A 22,067-nucleotide genomic window follows, 5' to 3' on the forward strand; every position below is an offset into this window, starting at 1 on the left:
AGTTAAAGACAATATATGCGCATATAATTAAAATACATAAAATAGTCTAATTTAAAAAGCAGTTGCCATTTTGGTAAGATTAGGATTTGTTAAGTCACTTAGCTGTTTTTTTCTTTGCCCACTACATTTTGTCGCGACAGTCAGCAAGCGTAACCAAGTTCTTAGTGTGAGGTATCGACGGTGGGGGCTTCACTTTCTTTCCCAGGATTTTTTATCTATTTATAGAGCGCACATGTGTATAATAATTTTAATTTTTTTTTTTTTTAGGTTAAGGTTCTGTCTTCTTATGTATAAAGAAAGGTATTCCTAGCTCTGTTCTGTATTTTTGTAGTAAGTTCTGTCCACAAAACGGCTCGCATGGAACTAAAATGTTAAAGACCACTTCTACGCATATGTAATTAGAATGCATTAAATAAATTTAAAGAGAAGGTATAAACACTTGGTTAAAGCTAAAAGAGAAAAAATAAATAAATAAAAAAAATAAAAACAATAAAAAGATAATAGAAACAGCTCCCATGGAAGCAAAGAGTTAAAGACAATATATGCGCATATAATTAAAATACATAAAATAGTCTAATTTAAAAATCAGTTGCCATTTTGGTAAGATTAGGATTTGTTAAGTCACTTAGCTGTTTTTTTTTCTTTGCCCACTACATTTTGTCGCGACAGTCATAGTACCTTATGTCACTCTTCATATTTGTCCAATACAAGCATCCTCTTGTTCTTCTGCAACATTCCTCTACTCCCAGGTGTGTGGAATGAATTTTTTCTTTCAACACTCCCCGCTGTGTCAGTGGGACCACTACCCGGTTTCCTCTGAAAATTAACCTGTCTTGCACCGGCATTTCACTCCGCATGTTAAAATATGGTCTCATCTCTGGGGCAAGATGTATTTTGTCTTCTGGCCATCCTTCCAGAATTACTTGCTGCAACTGCTGCATGCTTCTGTCTTCCTTCGTGGCTGAATACAGTTCAAGCAGCCTTCTCTCTGTTACAGGAATATATTGTGCTTCCTTGACATCATCTTCACCGCCCAATCCATAGATATATTCTCTTGATAGCGTGTCTGCAAGAAACACTTTCTTACCTGGATGGTACAGAACTGTAGCATCGTAAGCCTACAGTCGCATCAGCATATTTTGCAATCATTTTGAGCATTTCACCAATTCTTTTTTCAATATCGCTTCCAGTGGCCTATGATATGATTCCAGTACTGTTATCTGCCGACCAAATATTGCTGAAACCGTTCACATGCGTAGACTACTGCTAGTAGTTCCTTATCAATCTGTGCATACCGAGTTTCTGTGACAGTCAGTGCACGGCTGATATAGGCTAGAGGTTGACCCTCTTGGAGTAGTGCAGCCCCCATGCCCTTCTCACTTGCATCGCATTGAATGACCAAAGATTTGTTGGGGGTCATAGTACCTTAATACTGGTGCCTCACTCACTAACTCTTTAATTTTTCCAAAAGCCTTTTCATGAATTTGGGACCATGTCTATGGCACATCTGTCTTCACTAAATTTATTATAGAGGCCATCACGTCAGATATGTGTGGTAGAAATTTCGCCAGGTAATTTACGAATCCAAACAATCGTTGCACTCCTTTCATATCTGTTGGGCACAGCATCTCTTTTATATCTCTTACTTTCCCAGGATTAGGACGTAAACCATCACTGGTAATCATGCGTCCCAGGAAAGATATAGACGTTTTTTGTAGGTTCAATTTTTCAGCAATCAATCGCATCCCACGATCACGACATCTCTGCACCAGTTTCCTGAGTTTTTGGTCATGACCAAGTGTTGCTTCTTCCATCGTTTTACCCTTCCCAATCACCAGATCACCCGCTTTGTTAACCACCCCTTCTAAATCGGACACATTGTGAAAAGGGGTATTTTGAAATATCTCCGGTGCTGGAGCAATCCCGAAAGGTAAAACTTTCCACCGGAACCTATCATATGGTGTAGAAAATTTTGTTAAGCGACTGCTGGCTTTGTCTAATTTTACATGGCAAAATCCATCTCGTAGATCCAGGATAGAAAATAGCTTGCTGTCAGCCAGTTCTGGTAGTAAATCGTCCAGTGTAGGTAATTGAAAATGTTCCCTCTTCAAAGCTTTATTCAGTGATCTTAGGTCTATGCATATGCGTAGGCTTCCATTTTTCTTAACTACCAGTGCTAAAGCACTTAGCCAGGGTGTTGGCTCACTCACTGGTTCAATAACATTCTTCTTAACCAGTTTTTTCTAACTCAACTTTTAGCTTGTCCTTAAGTACCATTGGTATTCTCCGTGTTGATGCAACATTTGGTGCTACTCCTGGATCCACCTGCAAATGTACGTCTCCTGACATACCCAATCCTTCTTTGAATACATCTCTGAAGTCATTGATAATGCTGTCTGAGTACTGACTGCTGGATTCATTCATTTGGGAAACTTTGACGACCATTTTGAATTTGCCATTATTGATTGTGACGAGTTCCATTTTCTGGATTGCATTTACTCCAAGTAAGGGATGGAAATCCTCTTTCACAATGACAAACTTGACTGCATATTTTTGTCCAGTTTTTGGAGTTTATCATTTTTACTCGACACCATTCCAATGGCTTCACTTCTACTCCATTCCGCATGACAAGAGTCTTATTTGAATGTTCCAGTGTTTTTCCAATCACGTGTTTCTCATTCAATATGTTCACGGACGCTCCACTATCGAGCTGAAAGGCAATTGGTTTTCCTTTCGCCATCATTTCCGCTTTTACCACCTCTTGACTTACAGCATCTACCCTTTTCTTAATTGATACACTGTCTACATGTCTATTCTCTGAATAACTACTACTGTCATTTTCCTGGTCATAATGTTGGGTTTTGACAGTCTGCACCTTCTTTTTCCTCGATACTTTGCATTTCACGGCAAAGTGTTTTTTTTCCTTACATTTATAACAGGTTTTACCAAATGCAGGACATAACTCTTTGCCCACTCCATGCACACGTCCAGCATTCTCTGTAAGATTGTGCCGATGTTTTTCTCTTGAGTTTAAAATCAACCCTGTTCACTCCTTCATGCCTTTGGATTCTGGACATGACTGTAGCATTTTCAGACAGCTTACAGATGTCAATACATTTTTGTAAGTCTGTCTTATTTTCAATAACTCAGCTTGTGTCTGGGGGTTGTGTATTCCCAGTACTACCTGATCTCTGAGCACTGATGAAACGCAATTGTCGCAAAAATTGCACGCTTTTATCGACGTCCGAAGTGCCATAATAAAGGATTCCACAGTATCTGATTCTCCTTGCTTTCTAGAATGAAATATGTAACGATCGTAGGTTTCATTCGTTTCCCCTATAGCATATTTATCAAATGCCTAAATAATTTCGGTGGGTGTTCTTTCGACATCGGGTGTTGAAAATTGAAACCCGTAGTAAATTTTGAATGCGTCGTCTCCCATCGTATGAAGCAAAAGTGCCCCCTTATATTGTAATGACTGTTTCGTCAAATACGTAATAATGGCGTTGTTAAACCATTTCAGTTTAAACAACTTCCAATTCGCCGCTAAATTGTCTTCCATACATAACGGCGCCGGAGACCTTATGCCAGCCGCTAGTCTGTTTGTTTCTTCCATGTCCCCTTCCGATATTTTTTTCGTCCACGTGACGTACGTAAAATTACCATTCGAAACAAGAACAATAAAGTTACTTATCTGTTTCTACAAATAACTGTCCTCTTCTCATCCTTTTCTACATCTTTCTTGGACTGTTTCCATCCCACCGCTGCTGCCATGTGTCATTATCTTATTGAGGAGGTCAATGGATTAGAAACGAAAGAACGATCGATCGGCTTTTACATAATGGCGTCTTTATTATCATTGTAAACAAAGCAAAACGTACACTGGTGAGGGACGCAGCTAACGCCGGTGAAAACATTTATTAGTCCCCCATGCAACAGCTGAGACAGATTACACTGAAACCACCAGGAAACGCATTGAAGCACAGGAATTAGAAACCCGTGATTTTTGTAAAATCTACAACAGTGTAGTAAATGATGGGAAGTCAACGATTTCCCCACTATCAAACAATCATGAGGTTGGTTTTATGGCAACCGACAAGGCAACTCTGCTTGCCAGTCGGTTTGACTCAAACTCCACACTGGACCCGACACACCACTCCCTCCTCGACTTTCCTTTGCGGAAAGACGCCGCACTAGACGATTTGAAAATCACCCCTTCTCAGGTGCATGCTATCATAAAAAACCTAGACACCTGAAAAGTATATGAACCAGAACTCATCCCGGCTGTGCTAATAAAAAAATGCTCTGCTGAGATTGCCTCAGTTCTCTCCAAACTTTACAATAAATGCCTTAGCGAATCTTGCTTTCCCGACTGCTGGAAAACGGCTTCTGTGGTTCCAGTCTTCAAGAATTCTGGTGAAAGAACTGAACCACTAAATTATCGCCCCATTAGCCTCCTCCCACTTTTCGCCATAATATTTGAGTCCTTAGTTAATCAAGTCCTAGTCCAACACTTAACAGCTGCTAAACTCATGACTGACAAACAATATGGATTCAGGCAAGACCGTTAAACAGCAGATATCTTAACTGTGGTCTCTGAACGTATATACCGTTAACTGGACAAAACAGGGGAGGGTAGAGCGGTAGCCCTTGATATATCTAAGGCTTTTGACAGGGTATGGCACGATGGTCTTCTAAGGAAAATTAGATCATATGGTATCACTGGAAGAATACATAATGTAATTAAATCCTTCTTAAGTAAGAGAAAAATCCAAATTCCGACGGTCGTACATCTAAACAATATGATATAAATGCGGGAGTACCCCAGGGCTCTATCCTTGGACCCTTATTGTTCCTAATATTCATAAATGACCTCCCTAATAAAATTGTTTCGGATATGGATATATTTGCCGATGACACCACCCTCTATAACAGGCATGAGGGGAAAACAAATGAACACATATCTAAGGGAATGGCAGAAACACTGTAGTCAATCTGTAGTGGAATGGGGACAAAAATGGATGGTCACGTTCAATGCTAAGCTTGTTTCCTTCAATAATTACAAGAAACCTTTTCTACCACCAATAGCAATGGCTAAGAATACGCTGCCTGAAAGTACTTCTTTAAACTCCTCGAACTAAGTTTTACAGAGAACATGAACTGGAATATATACATTGATAGCATTGCCAAGGCTACTGCCAGGAAGGTGGGCTCTCTCTACCGTGCCAGAAAATTACTTACGCCTGAAAGTATCCTGTACCTCTATAAGGCCAGCATTCGCCCATGTATGGAGTATTGCTGCCACATTTGGGCTGGTGCATCTGTGGTTTGTCTCTCACTCCTGGACAGGGTTTAAAAGACAATCGCCAACCTAATAGGTCCTGTCATCTAAGCTTCAGCCCCTGTCCCATCGGCGAGATGTTGCATCCCTCTGCCTGTTCTACAAATACTTTAATGGTGGCTGCTCTGACGAACTGAAAGCACTTGTACCTCCTCGACGTGACTACCCCCGACAAACACGACAAGAAACCCAGTCCCACCCCTTTACAGTAGAGATCCCTAGGTGTAAGAAAGCCTTTTACTCCAATAGTTTTTCCCCCAGAACAGCAAGTCTTTGGAACTCCCTCCCGGGATACTGCTTTCCCAACTGTACTGATATGCAGAAGTTCAAGTGTAATGTTAACAAGCATCTTTCTACTCATCTCCCTTCATAATGCCCCCACAAATTGTCCCCGATAGTAGCCCCCTACTTCAAACGGCACTTGCCTTGTTTGGGGTGAAGATTGAAAAAAAAAGTTTATATAAAATAACTTTGTGCTTAATCACCTTGACGGTATTTTTCGCAAAAAAAAAAAAATAGTAAAAGAAATAGTTATATTGCTTAATATTCGAAAACTATGTATTTGTGATGATAATGCAGTATTTCTTTATTTAGACGTAAATAGGTCACAAAAAACGTAGGTAAACGATAATGATTTTTATTCGAAAAACTACTTATTTGCAGACAATTTAAATGCGATCTTTTTTTAACCGCAAGTAGGTAACTAATAACGTAGGTAAACGATATTTTTATTATTATGATTTCGCAACTGTATTTTCTAGCAAATAATTGTGCGCTTAAAAACGGAAATATGTTCCAAATATCGTAGGTAAACCAATATTCATTTGTTATAAATAATTTCGCAACTGTATTTTATATAAAATAATTCTGTGCTTGTGCAGAAAGATTACCCCACGGCCATTTATGTAAAAAATAATCATAATTTCGCAACTGTATTTTCTAGGAAATAATTTTGTGCTTAAAACACAAACATATCCCAAATATCGCCCCAAAATTCTAGGGTTCTTTTTTTTTTCGGAACTGTATTTTCTATAAAATAATTTCTGCTCACGCACGTAGAGATTACCCCCACGATCATTTTGTCTTTAAACAGTCATAAATAATAATAATAATAATAATAATAATAATAATAATAATAATAATAATAATAATAATGATGATGATGATGTCCAAAAAGCAATTATATTGATTAATAATCAGAAACACTACCTATTCGCGGACCATTGCAATTCGGTATTTGTTGTAAGCATACTATTTTCCCTTTAAAATTATAAAAATGTTCGGTGTATAAGATTACAACAAATTTTTTTTAAAACTTCTGTCTGTATTGTTCATAAGTAAAAGAAAGGTATATAAAATTCTATGCGATCATTTAAAAGCAAAGAAAATTTTTGTCCAAAGTAAATAATAATTGTGTAATCTTGTTCAAAAAATCTTCCCCTCTCGCTATTTATCTATCTATCTATTTATACATATATATAATTATTTTTACTATAATAATTAAATACTTACAGACACTAGTGTTTCATCCCTTCGGGAATCTTCATTCCAGGGTGTCACGATTAATACCAGTCGAACGATTCGAACCCTGCATCACGAGATATCTCTGGCTCGATTAGCGAAGACCTAATCCATTCGGCTACCATTAACCGCGAGAAATAACGTCGAATTTTAAACATTTTAATTTTAAATGTTCATTTACGTCAGTCAGAGAGTGATCTAATCGTTATACGATGATCTATGCATAAGAGCTAAATTGACCGACTTTAATTCAACTGAAAGTGCTCAACGATAAGAAACGAATTTCTTAAAGGGGCTGTCATAATTATTTTTTACTATAATAATTAAATACCTACAGACACTAGTGTTTCATCCTTTCGGGAATCTTCAGTGCAGGGTGTCACGATTAATACCAGTCGAACGATTCGAACCCCGAATATATATATATATATATATATATATATATATATATATATATATATCGCTCGAGTCATTAACGTGGTCGAATGTTAAAAAACACGTATAAATCTCGCTCTGTCGTTGTCTCTCTGTGTCTGCCTCTTTCCTACTATCTACAGAGAGAGAGAGAGAGAGATAGGGGGAGAGGTAGAGAGAAGCAATCATTTCCGAGCGTCTTAGTACGCGCCTTATGTCATGCAGAACGCTTGCATCGTGTATCTGTAGACGCCATATTGGATAGTCTCCTTTTAGTTTATAGAATTGTAATCTGGAATAAGTGATCGGTCTGATCTAAGCCAATGAGGATAGCTGGAATGTTTTAGGAAGAATTTATTATTTTTCGAATCGACGAACGGGAATTTAACGGTTGTGCTATGAGTTTATGAATCAGTTACGGAGGGTGAAACTAGTATATCCGTACCCTGTGTATAATAACCTGCGGTGCTGACTGGGTTCGGTGGTAGTACTTTAGTAATAGGGGGAGAAATCGGGACTACTTTCTCTGTAGGTATATGCGATAGTGTTGCTGTAGCTCCTCTGATGTCATCTAGGATTTTATTTAAACATTAGATGTATCAGAAAAGTCTTTATAAAGTTACATGGTAGTGGCTTATAGGCTAAATGTTATAAATTTATATGTGGCATCTGTTGTTGTATTTTAGTCCAAAGGGGAATTTCTGCAATAAAATTAATGTATATATATATACTTTTCATTCGTGTTTACATATAAGTAATATGTTACTACACATTCATGAGCATGTTTCGGTCAGCTAGTTACCGGTTACTAGAGATCTCTTCTTCTTTTGTAATATATATATATATATATATATATATATATATATATATATATATATATATATAATACATGTTTTGGCATTATTATTCCTTAGCCGGTTTAATCATGCTCTGTAAAAATATCGTTGTGCAATTCCCTCTTGGTGTCTAAAAGTTTACATTGGCGTTTTGCCATATGTAGTGAACATTTTCATAGTATAACCGTTGCACTTTTCGTGTTCTCTGTTAAACATTAAATGATATCATTATATTCGGGAGTAACAAAAAGTAAAAAGACAGATGTTACATAAACAGTTAAATGCTATATTGTTACATACGTATAAACAGTTAGAACATCAACCAATTGCTAACCAATATTGTACTAAAAATAATAGAAACCGTAAGGATGCTAAGTTCAAGATAAATTCTCAAAGTAGTAAGTAAAAAATAAATCACTCTAAACTTAATTCAAATTGGCGTCATTTTAAAACCTCATAAAAAGGAAATGTCGGCAACTTCCTTGCATAATTATAATAAATTAAGAAATACGGATTTTCTTTTCGTGTTTACATTCTTTTTTATATTTTGTTTTACTTTTATTCGCAGGTTGGAACCATCTTTTGATGGAAACTGTCATCCTTAGTTTCTTCCGGAACGTTTCTGCGTCACATCCGGTCTACAAATTAGTGGCACCTCACACCATTTTCTTAATGGCCATCAATTCGTGAGTTAAAACGTCTTTCAGTTTTTAGATTTTATTCTTGTTGTGGCTTGCACATATATAAATTTTTAATCCGTATTCGGCCAGAAATGTTGCTGATAAGGGGTCAAAGTTTAACGATTTGACTTTTGAAAACTCTACCACACTCCTCTGTCAATTATTGGTTCAAACACTTGAAATTTTATATATAGGTTACTTGGACATGGATCTAACTCTATAATTGGATTTGAGCCAAAAACAATAAATGTTAAGGGATCATAATTGAAGTCAAAGTTAAAAAAAAATTGACGTCTGCGGTCTCTACCAAATTACTTAGCCAATTTTTTTATATAAACATTTGAAATTTTACATAAAGTGTATTCAGACATAGAGCAAGTCTTTTAATCGTTTTTTGCTGAAAATTTGGCTTCCAATGGGGTCAAAGTTCGAAAGATTTTATTTTTGCGGTCTCTAGCAAACTATTAAGCCAATTTTGGGTCTAAACATTTAAAATTTTATATGAAGGGCATTCAGACATGCAGCAAGCTGTTTATTCAGTTTTTGAGCGGACATTGTCTGGCAAAAAAGTTAACAGCGTTGACCTTTGCAGACTCTACCAAACGTTTCCGCCAATTTTAGGTCTAAACACTTGAACTTTTAGATGTAAGTTACTTGGACATGGGTCAAACATTTTAATTAAATTTGAGCCCAAAACAATGTTAAAGGGACAAAATTGGATTACAAACTTTTAAAAAATTTGACGTTTGCGGTCTCCACCAACTTTTATCTATGGTAGTTAAGGAAGCCTATTATATAGAAAGGCATTACGGTACATATGTAGACTTTTTAATATATACATATGCACATACAGTTATGAACAGTAAATGGGGCCCAAGCAAAACCGGGTCGAACAGCTAGCATATCTATAAACATGAAAATGTCTGTATGTGTGTGTCTGTGTACATTTTCCTACTAATTAACTCTGCAATTTTCGGTCTACAGACTCGAGATTTGACATAAGGAGTATTAAGATTTAGAAACATCTTTTTAATTCGTTTTCGGCCAGAAATTTGGCTGTCAAAGGGTCAAAGTTCAGCGATAAAACCTTTGAAAACTCTACCAAACTCCTCCGTCAATTTTTTGTCCAAACACTTGAAATTTTAAATGTAGGTTATTTGGAAATTGATCAAACTTTATAATATTATTTGAGCCCAAAAACATGAATTTTAAGTGGTCAAAATTGGGGTCAAAGTATTAAAAAAATTACGTCTGCGGTCTCTACCAAATTACTCAACCAATTTCTGGTCAAACATTTGAAATTTTACATAAACGGTATTCAGAGATATGTCATGCTTCTTAATCGGTTTGGGTCGAAAATTTAAGCTTCCAAGCGGTCAAAGTTTAAAAAATTTGACCTTTAGAGTGTCTAGCAAACTACTCAGCCAATTTTGTGCCTAAACATTTGAAATTTAACGCGTATTCAGGCATGCGGTAAGCATTTTAATCATTTTGGGTGTGAAATTTTCTGCTGCCAAAAGGTCAAAGTTTAAAGAGTTTACTTTTGCAGATTCTGCGGAATTCCTTCGCAAATTTGGGGTTTAAAGACTTAAAATATAAGATGCACGTAACTAGGAAATGGGTAAAACTTTGTATTTTGATTTGAGACCAAAATAATAAATATTAATTGTCAAAATTGGGGTCAGTGTTTTCACGAAATTCGGTCTCTACGAAATTAATCAGATAAATTTTGGTCTAAATATTTGAAATCTTACATAAAGTGTATTCTCATGTAGGGCAAGTTATGAACAGTACATAGGACCCGACCAAAGCCAGGCTGAACTGCTAGTATATGATAACAAACGACATTATATTTGTCCCAGCTTAATATCATTTGCATACTCATAATGCGTTTGTCAGATGAATTCCTACGATACTGATACCCTTCCGGAAGCGAAGGAGTAATGATAACACTTTTCCTTGTAAATGATATCACAAATACAGGAGTATATTATGCTTAAGTTTGTGGAAATTAAGAGAAGCTATGAAAATCAAGAGGTAAGGTAAGATAACCAAAGGTATTTTCCTCTTGTAAAATTACGTTCCGGTCCACAACACGCATATCTCCAGGTCAGAAGCACCGGCGTGTAGCTATAAAATATTTTCTGATCCGCCCTACTCTCCTAACCTTGCGCCCTTTGAAAAGAAAGAGTGTCCCATATAAATTCCGAATAAATTTCCGAAGTTATTGTGTGGTCGGAGACCAACCTGAAATGCTCTATAAAACAATATCAGAGCTGCATTAAATGATGGGAGAACAGCGGTACTCTTGTGGTTCGTATGTATAAAAGGACGAATAATTGTGCGAAGTCTCATTGCTCTGCTGCTATGAGATTGGATTAGAAGCCTAGAACTATATTCGTATCTATTACATTATGGAAAAAAGTGCAAACGTAACAGTTAAAATCAATTTGATTGGAACCATATGATAAAATATTTTAATATCCAAGTACATGGTATAAATAGTCTATTAAAATTAAGCTGTGAACTATATTAGTGTTTAATATTGCAATAATATCCTTGCAAAGTCAATTGTACGAACGAGTTATTACGTTGCGTAAGCTCCAAATGAAACGAGATTGTTGGTTCGTTAGGATAATCATAGGACATAAATATTCAATGTGAGGTATTGGCAAATAAGGAGGTTTATATATTTTGACAGTATAATAAAACTGGGGCAATTTAGAGCTAACTCTATTGAGCTTTATGAGATAAATACATTTTAAATCGTTGTCGTCGTCACATTCTACATTAATATGATAACTTCTCGAGCAAATAAATAATATGCAGGTCATCTTAACCCGTAAATCCGAATCTACAAAAGCCGAATATGTTTATTGCCTGTATGGCTTTGTCAATAACAATAAACATGCCAAAAAACTTACTACATTGTTACTTATTGGCGACCGTCCGTCTCGGGAGACGACAGTGTAGCAATGAAGCTACATAGCTTGGACATAGTTATATGGGAGGAGAGCTGTTGCCCATGCAGCAGTTTCCCTCTCCACGAAGCCAGAGGATCTAAGGGAAAGAGAGAATTGAGTTGCCCGTGATGACAATATAAAGCCGGGCCGCCTGAGGGATTTCGTTTCCGGATTTTCTGTCGGTGTTTACTCCCTTATCCTTTCCGAGGATGGCATAATCTTGCAAGGTAGCGTAGGTTTTGAGTTGGCTTCTTCTAGGTGAGGTTTTGGGTTGTCTTCTTCTAGGAGAGGTTTTGAGTTGTCTTCTTCTAGGAGAGGTTTTGAGTTGTCTTATTCTAAGAGAGGTTTTGAGTTGGCTTCCTCTAGGAGAGGTTTTGAGTTGGCTTCTTCTAGGTGAGGTTTTGGGTTGGCTTCTTTTAGGAGAGGTTTTGGGTTGTCTTCTTCTAGGAGAGGTTTTGAGTTGTCTTCTTCTAGGAGAGGTTTTGAGTTGGCTTCTTGTAGGATAGGTTTTGGGTTGGCTTCTTCTAGGAGAGGTTTTGAGTTGGCTTCTTCTAGGAGAGGTTTTGAGTTGGCTTCTTCTAGGATGGGTTTTGAGTTGGCTTCTTCTAGGAGAGGTTTTGGGTTGTCTTCTTCTAGGAGATGTTTTGAGTTGGCTTCTTCTAGGTGAGGTTTTGGGTTGTTTTCTTCTAGGAGAGGTTTTGAGTTGGCTTCTTCTAGGAGAGGTTTTGAGTTGGCTTCTTCTAGGATAGTAACATCCAAATTTGACGAGCCCCACTTGCCCAAAGTTACTGGTTTTAATGCGCAGATTGGGGTTGATAGGGATTAATAGGACTCAGTATTTACTGCAAAAATGATCACAAAATTAAGCCATATTCACCGTCAATTAAACGGGCTAAAATATCTAGTTATATTAAAGTGCGATATATGGAAAATAAAAGATATAGTCAATCCATAATGTTGATGTCAGTATGTATTCATTGTTTCTACTTTTACGTCATATAACTATATAGAAAATAGTAAAGAAAAAAAACTTTTAATGAGAAACGTAGATTTTATTTTATTAAAAATATGTCTTCAGTTTTTGTTGGTTGGTTGTTTTGGTTTTACGGCATATCAATCCTTTTCAGGTTATTTAATGTCGAATGCCGAATGCCGAATCCAAAGATTTTGAAGAATTTTTTTATATGGGGGTTACCACTTATCAAGGCCCGAAGGTCACTCAGGGATAAGGGCTATTGCATGTACAGTAATCAATGAGATAGTATTGTAGTAATCATTAGTATTGGGGGTTTTGATAGAGTGTCTTACTTAAGGAGGCGGTTTGTCAGGAGTTTGTTTATGTTGAACTTGAAGACGTCCAAGTTGTAGTCAGGTGGGAAACAGGCAAGCGGCAGAAAGTTCCACTGGCGTGCAGTTCTAAGAAAGAAGATTTGCTCATGGAATCTACGTTTTGATTTAGGCACAGATAAAGAGTGGGGAAAATTATTGACAGTAGTTTCAGCCAGACGGGTGTTTCTCATGAAAGATTGGCGAGGGGGGGGGGCGAGGAATTGGAGCTCAGACGAACACTTGCCATGGAAATAATTTTAATAGAATATATTTGTTGTTTTCAAGTCGGTTTCTATTTAATCCATAGTTGGGACCCTAACAGGTACTAGCACTCCGGGTTAGAGTGGACCTGGAAGCAATGGTAATTAAACGATGGTTCTACACTACTACTTTTACATATATTCTCATCATGTCAATATTGAATGCGTTACTACTTTTACATATATTCTTATAATGTCAATATTGAATGTGTTACTACTTTTACATATATTCTTATAATGTCAATATTGAATGTGTTACTACTTTTACATATATTCTTATAATGTCAATATTGAATGTGTTACTACTTTTACATATATTCTTATAATGTCAATATTGAATGTGTTACTACTTTTACATATATTCTTATAATGTCAATATTGAATGTGTTACTACTTTTACATATATTCTTATAATGTCAATATTGAATGCGTTACGACTTTTACATATATTCTTATAATGTCAATATTGAATGTGTTACTACTTTTACATATATTCTTATAATGTCAATATTGAATGCGTTACGACTTTTACATATATTCTTATAATGTCAATATTGAATGTGTTACTACTTTTACATATATTCTTATAATGTCAATATTGAATGCGTTACGACTTTTACATATATTTTCATAATTTACATATTGAATGTGTTACTACTTTTACATATATTCTCATCATGTCAATATTGAATGTGTTACTACTTTTACATATATTCTTATAATGTCAATATTGAATGCGTTACGACTTTTACATATATTCTTATAATGTCAATATTGAATGTGTTACTACTTTTACATATATTCTTATAATGTCAATATTGAATGCGTTACGACTTTTACATATATTCTTATAATGTCAATATTGAATGCGTTACTACTTTTACATATATTTTCATAATTTACATATTGAATGTGTTACTACTTTTACATATATTCTCATCATGTCAATATTGAATGCGTTACTACTTTTACATATATTCTCATAATGTCAATATTGGATGTGTTACTACTTTTACATATATTCTCATAATGTCAATATTGAATGCGTTACAACCTTTATATATATTCTTATAATGTCAATATTGAATGTGTTACTACTTTTACATATATTCTTATAATGTCAATATTGAATGCGTTACTACAACATATATTTTTATAATGTCAATATTGAATGTGCTACTACTTTTACATATATTCTTATAATGTCAATATTGAATGTGTTACTACTTTTACATATATTCTCATAATGTCAATATTGATTGCGTTAATACTTTTACATATATTTTCATCATGTCAATATTTATTGCGTTAATACTTTTATATATATTCTTATAATGTCAATATTGCATGTGTTACTACTTTTACATAAATTCTCATCATGTCAATATTGAATGCGTTAATACTTTTACATATATTCTCATCCTGTCAATATTGATTGCGTTAATACTTTTACATATATTCTTATAATGTAAATATTGAATGCGTTAATACTTTTACATATATTCTCATCATGTCAATATTGAATGCGTTACTACTTTTACATATATTCTCATCATGTCAATATTGATTGCGTTACTACTTTTACATATATTCTCATCATGTAAATATTGAATGCGTTACTAATTTTACATATATTCTTATAATGTCAATATTGAATGTGTTACTACTTTTACATATATTCTCATCATGTCAATATTGAATGTGTTACTACTTTTACATATATTCTCATAATGTCAATATTGAATGCGTTACTACTTTTACATATATTCTCATCATGTCAATATTGAATGCGTTACTACTTTTACATATATTCTCATCATGTCAATATTGAATGCGTTACTACTTTTACATATATTCTCATCATGTCAATATTGAATGCGTTACTACTTTTACATATATTCTCATCATGTCAATATGTAATGCGTTACTATTTTACATATATTCTTATAATGTCAATATTGAATGTGTTACTACTTTTACATATATTCTCATCATGTCAATATTGAATGTGTTACTACTTTTACATATATTCTCATAATGTCAATATTGAATGCGTTACTACTTTTACATATATTCTTTTAATATCAATATTGAATGCGTTACTACTTTTACATATATTCTCATCATGTCAATATTGAATGCGTTACTACTTTTACATATATTCTCATCATGTCAATATTGAATGTGTTACTACTTTTACATATATTCTTATAATTTAAATATTGAATGCGTTACTACTTTTACATATATTCTCATCATGCCAATACTGATTGCGTAAATACTTTTACATATATTCTCACCATGTCAATATTGAATGTGTTACTACTTTTACATATATTCTCATCATGTCAATATTGAATGCGTTACTACTTTTACATATATTCTCATCATGTCAATATTCAATGTGTTACTACTTTTACATATATTCTTATAATGTAAATATTGAATGCGTTACTACTTTTACATATATTCTCATCATGTCAATACTGATTGCGTTAATACTTTTACATATATTCTTATAATGTCAATATTGAATGTGTTACTACTTTTACATATATTCTCATCATGTCAATATTGAATGCGTTACTACTTTTACATATATTTTTATAATGTCAATATTGATTGCGTTAATACGTTTACATATATTCTCATCATGTCAATATTGAATGTGTTACTACTTTTACATATATTCTCATAATATCAATATTGAATGCGTTACTACTTTTACATATATTATCATCATGTCAATATTGATTGCGTTACTACTTTTACATATATTCTCATCATGTCAATATTGAATGCGTTACTACTTTTACATATATTCTCATCATGTCAATATTGAATGCGTTACTACTTTTACATATATTCTCATCATGTCAATATTGAATGCGTTACTACTTTTACATATATTCTCATCATGTCAATATTGAATGCGTTACTACTTTTACATATATTCTTATAATGTCAATATTGAATGTGTTACTACTTTTACATATATTTTCATCATGTCAATATTGAATGCGTTTCTACTTTTACATATATTCTCATCATGTCAATATTGAATGCGTTACTACTTTTACATATATTCTCATCATGTCAATATTGAATGCGTTACTACTTTTACATATATTCTCATCATGTCAATATTGAATGCGTTACTACTTTTACATATATTCTCATCATATCAATATTGATTGCGTTAATACTTTTACATATATTTTTATAATGTCAATATTGAATGTGTTACTACTTTTACATATATTCTTATAATGGCAATATTGAATGCGTTACGACTTTTACATATATTCTCATCATGTCAATATTGAATACGTTAATACTTTTACATATATTCTCATCATGTCAATATTGAATGCGTTACTACTTTTACATATATTCTCATCATGTCAATATTGAATGCGTTACTAATGTTACATATATTCTCATCATGTCAATATTGAATGCGTTACTACTTTTACATATATTCTTATAATGTCAATATTGAATGCGTTACTACTTTTACATATATTCTCATCATGTCAATATTGATTGCGTTAATACTTTTACATATATTCTTATAATGTAAATATTGCATGTTTTACTACTTTTACATATATTCTCATCATGTCAATATTGAATACGTTACTACTTTTACATATATTCTCATCATGTCAATATTGAATGTGTTACGACTTTTACATATATTCTTATAATGTAAATATTGAATGCGTTACTACTTTTACATATATTCTCATCATGTCAATACTGATTGCGTTAATACTTTTACATATATTCTTATAATGTCAATATTGAATGTGTTACTACTTTTACATATATTCTCATAATGTCAATATTGAATGCGTTACTACTTTTACATATATTCTCATCATGTCAATATTGAATGCGTTACTACTGTTACATATATTCTCATAATGTCAATATTGAATGCGTTACTACTTTTACATATATTCTTATAATGTCAATATTGAATGTGTTACTACTTTTACATATATGATCATCATGTCAATATTGAATGCGTTACTACTTTTACATATATTCTCATCATGTCAATATTGAATGCGTTACTACTTTTACATATATTCTTATAATGTCAATATTGAATGTGTTACTACTTTTACATATATTCTCATCATGTCAATATTGAATGTGTTACTACTTTTACATATATTCTTATAATGTCAATATTCAATGTGTTACTACTTACATATATATATATATATATATATATGTATATATATATATATAATCTGCTGATTATCTTTTATTTTGCCTAGATGAGACGTATTTGTTTAATCTGTTTTTCATATCCTTTTTGATGAGCTATACAGACATATAAATTTATAAAAAACAGAATGGTGAATACATTATGCTGAACCGTATTCAATATTTCTACTTGAAATAAAGCGTTTTGTTTTTCATATAATTCACGGAAAACCCGAGGTTATCCATTAAAGAAGTTGTTTATTTGTGCCCTTCTTTAAGTCCAACTAGTGATATATTTTCATGACTTTTCATAACTTGATGTAATATCACCTAGTGATGGTTATTGGAAAATGTATCTATGTAATATTTATATGATCGGACACATTATGCAAATAAAAAAAATGTAATAATAACGGTGAAATATGAATAAAATATTGGGACCATTAATTGACTGCATTCGAATATTTTTCCTTTAAAAGTTTTATATCCTTAATATATATATACATTTTGTCTCCCCCCCCCTCTCTCTCTCTCTCTCTATATATATATATATATATATATATATATATATATATAGAGAGAGAGAGAGAGAGAGAGAGATAGACAGACAGAGATAATAGCTGATATGATCTAAACATTCGTAAAGTTATGATAGAAAGAAATGAACATATTCTAGAAGTCTTCAGAGTTTTTATATTATGCTATTTTAAATCTAAAATAAATCTATTTTAATATATACATAATAAAAGATTTAAATTTAGAATATGGAATTATATTTTAAAAAATATATGGAATTATATTATAAATTTTATTTACTGCTCGTATTAATTTATATAATACAAAAAGTATAACAGACTTACCGAGTCGATTTTTATTCAAAGTGAAATTTCACAATTTTATCCTACAATTCGTATCTTATATATATATATATATATATATATATATATATATATATATATATATATATAATGAATGCATTTTCTCTTTACTGTAATTTATTGTTTTTGTTTTTATTTTGCCGCCTCATATATTGAACTTGTTGAAATAATGGATTCATCTTCGACATCTCACTGATACCAATTCCAAATTAAAGAAAGTAAGAACTATTATTACATATCTATCTATAAATCTATATCACTATTCATCAGCCTGTCTATTTATCTATCTATACACGAATTACTCTAGTCACCTGCTGAAAAAAATACTCAAGTTCTCTAAATTAGTAAATACTGATTTACCATTAGACTGCTGATCTGACTCGAGAATGAAAAATGAACGTATCTGTGCAGATCAGATTATTTGCTATAAGTATATTTTCCTACTACTACCAAGACCTACTCACACATTGAGCACTATAGAAGTAAATCTAGTAATGCATATGTGTAATATTTTATTCATATAATACTTGGGTAGATACATGAAATCGTAAATATATAAATGAGATTAACAGATATTTATACTTTTTAGCTTCTTACTTTTCTTTCTTCCTCTTATCTTGTCTTCTTTTCTTTTTCATTTTTTCTTTTTTTACTCCTCCTTTCTCAATTTCAATTTAAATTCTTATTGCTTTTCCTTTAATCTTCACTTCCCCTCTTCCATTTGCTAGAATAACTTTGCTTTTCTCTATTTCAATATTGGCCTATCCTTACTTAAAAAAAACGTTTTTTAACTTGCTTCACTTCCCATGATCTGATAAATTTTCTGGAAGCATTGATTTACCCTGGATGTCTGTAATTCTGTTTTCCCGTTCTTATGGATTGCCAGTGGATTATCAATGGACTCTTTGTATTTATTCTGTTTTTCCTGGATTTTACCTTCTTATTTAATGGATCTTTGCCATATCCTGTTTTTCTTTTTTCCTTGTTCCTGCTTTTATAATCTTTATGAATACTTATAAACTTTCATTAACTGTTTAATAACTTTTTTATGCAAATATGATTAATTTCATATTTGTAATTATTTTAATTCATTAACTTACAAATTTTATTGTATATTTTGCAAACCTCGTCCCTCTGAGGAGAAGAAATGCATTTTGAAACTCCGCTGAATAAGGTTCTTCAATTTTATAAGTACTCCTTGTCGCATAATTAAACAAATTTATACCTTCTTATCATGTTTATAATGTTTTTTAATTTGAATTAATTTAAGAAAATATGTTTTTCTATTATATATATGTGTATACACACACACACACACACACACACACACACACATATATATATATATATATATATAAGAAAGATTATTAATTTTCATTTAGAATATTTATTAGAAAAAAATTACTATTATCTTAAAAATATTTTGACAATTTTTTTTTGTTTGCGTTATCATTATATAAAATTGATTAGACTTAACTATATATTAATTGCAATAGAAAAATTCGACCGTGAAAAGTAATTAGGTTAAGCTTAAACATGGGAAAGTAAAGGACTAGTTGTTAAAACTGGAAAAGAAAAGGAAAAGATGTTCTAGTAAAAATATAATGAATTTATAACTTATAATAATGCAGTATTAAGAATTGATTATATAATGTTATAAATTGAATTTTTAAAAATATTGCAATATTTTCCATTTATGTAATAAACAATTTTACCAAGAATGTTCCATAAGTTTTGGTTTCAGTTTCGATTATAGCTGAAGGACCGAACCCAAGTTATATATATATATATATATATATATATATATATATATATATATATATAGTCATCCACATACAGTACTGTTTCGCTGTTTCACAGCTCATCAGTGCGGCTAGACAGGCAACTACCTCAAGCTAAGATTGAAACCCGACAGTCAAAGCTCCTAACCATTACGCTAATCAGCGGCTGCTAGGCGAGTCGTGAATAAACGATGTTTTGACATCGTCAGAAATACCTAAGCTCGATTTGTTTACACAAAGAGCATCGCTTTATACGCCAATGGTAATTCGTGTATCCCTTCTCAATATGCTCAACTCAAGATGAGGAGCATTATAGTCGGTGTGAATTGGATACATCAGCTTGAATTGGAACCGAAACAAACATATATATATATATATATATATATATATATATATATATATATATATATATATATATATATATGTTAGTTTTGGCTCCAATTCAAGGTGATGCATCCAATTCATAAAGATATATTTTTTTATTTTTGAAATCGTAACTTTATAATATATAAAACTTGATAGGATATAAACTTTGTAATAATATATACGAAATCTGCAAGAATTAAAATATTATATTTAAGCGTGCCTTACGACCGATATTCGCCAGGCGTCCCTGCTAGCTTGGATAATTACCTTTGCAGTTTAACACATTAGCTATAATAATATAATTTACGCTGAACATCTACAGAATGCCAACGCTAATACATTACATATGATTGTTTCCCCTATGGAATTTCCACAGGTCCTGCTAGTGTATATATTATTGTAATTTTACTAATGATATTTTTTCGTTTTAATTTACATTTATTAGATATATTTCTTCATATTTTATTCTTGTTTAAATCAACTATATTGATATTACTGAAAATCGTAGATATTCTTAAGCTTATTAGAACAGGAAATTGTATGATAATGATTAAACCATTTATTAATATTTTTTGTCTATTACTTTGTTTCTGTAAGATTTATAAGTTGCATTATTTTGCTTGAAAATATGTATAAACTATCGGCGCTATTGCGATCGTCGTCATTAGTTCATGGGAGATAACTATTTTACCAAGCGATTCCTTCAAATCTTCATGAAAGGATTTGGGACGCTAATTGCATATCTATTTTTATTATTACGAAAACGCAACTTGTTTACAATATCACATGAGCTAATATTTGGGATTGACGATAAACGCCCTGGAAAAGTCACTTCTGATTAATAGTTTCCAGTTTTAAAATAACCTGTTATTTTGAAAAAAAAAAAAAACAGTCAAGTTTGTTTGCATAAACTAGATAATGCGACTATATAAATATAATTGCCGAGGAAATTTAATATTTATTAAACACGTGCGATGGCTTTTGTTAATGTAAAAAAGTTTTTTTACATTAATAACAAAAATTAATTAAATGTTTGATTTTATATTGTTCATTTTTTTTCATACGAGAATGTGAGATGCTGAAACATTTAACGTTACAAAGGACAGTATTGCCATTTTTATTAAACAAAACATTCAACTACTTAATTTAATGAAAGTTTTATAACACGAATAAAAAATGTAAAATGCGACGATATTGTAATTTTTATTAAACAAAACATTCGATTTATTGCAAAATATTTTAAAACTACTTTACTTAATGTAACAAAGGTTTATAACTTTAATAACAAGAAATAAAATCTTTAACGGTAATTGCAGAGAAATGGTAATTACAAAAAAGTAAAATAAACATTTGCAGCATACTTTTTTTAATATTTTTATCCTCATTTTTTTAATAATACTTTTTTCTAGTAGCATGTGTCTCTCATTACATGTCTGGATTACCTCCCTTAGTGTTATCGACTCGTAGATATTATTAA

The 22,067-nt window shown here is 32.4% G+C and overlaps 1 protein-coding gene across 1 annotated transcript in view; it reads left to right on the plus strand.

Annotated features, from left to right (window-relative positions):
* The window catches only part of LOC145278129 (allene oxide synthase-lipoxygenase protein-like), a 102,753-nt gene that overhangs the window by 35,720 nt on the left and 44,966 nt on the right, over positions 1–22,067 (plus strand). The window contains exon 8 of the mRNA XM_080130409.1: positions 8,681–8,798. Within this exon, the coding sequence (XP_079986535.1) occupies positions 8,681–8,798 (118 nt within the window). The remainder of the gene's footprint in view (positions 1–8,680; positions 8,799–22,067) is intronic.

Source organism: Euprymna scolopes, chromosome 6 (assembly GCF_053919585.1).
Source record: "Euprymna scolopes isolate OS-2025 chromosome 6, ASM5391958v1, whole genome shotgun sequence".
Taxonomy (NCBI): domain Eukaryota; kingdom Metazoa; phylum Mollusca; class Cephalopoda; order Sepiida; family Sepiolidae; genus Euprymna; species Euprymna scolopes.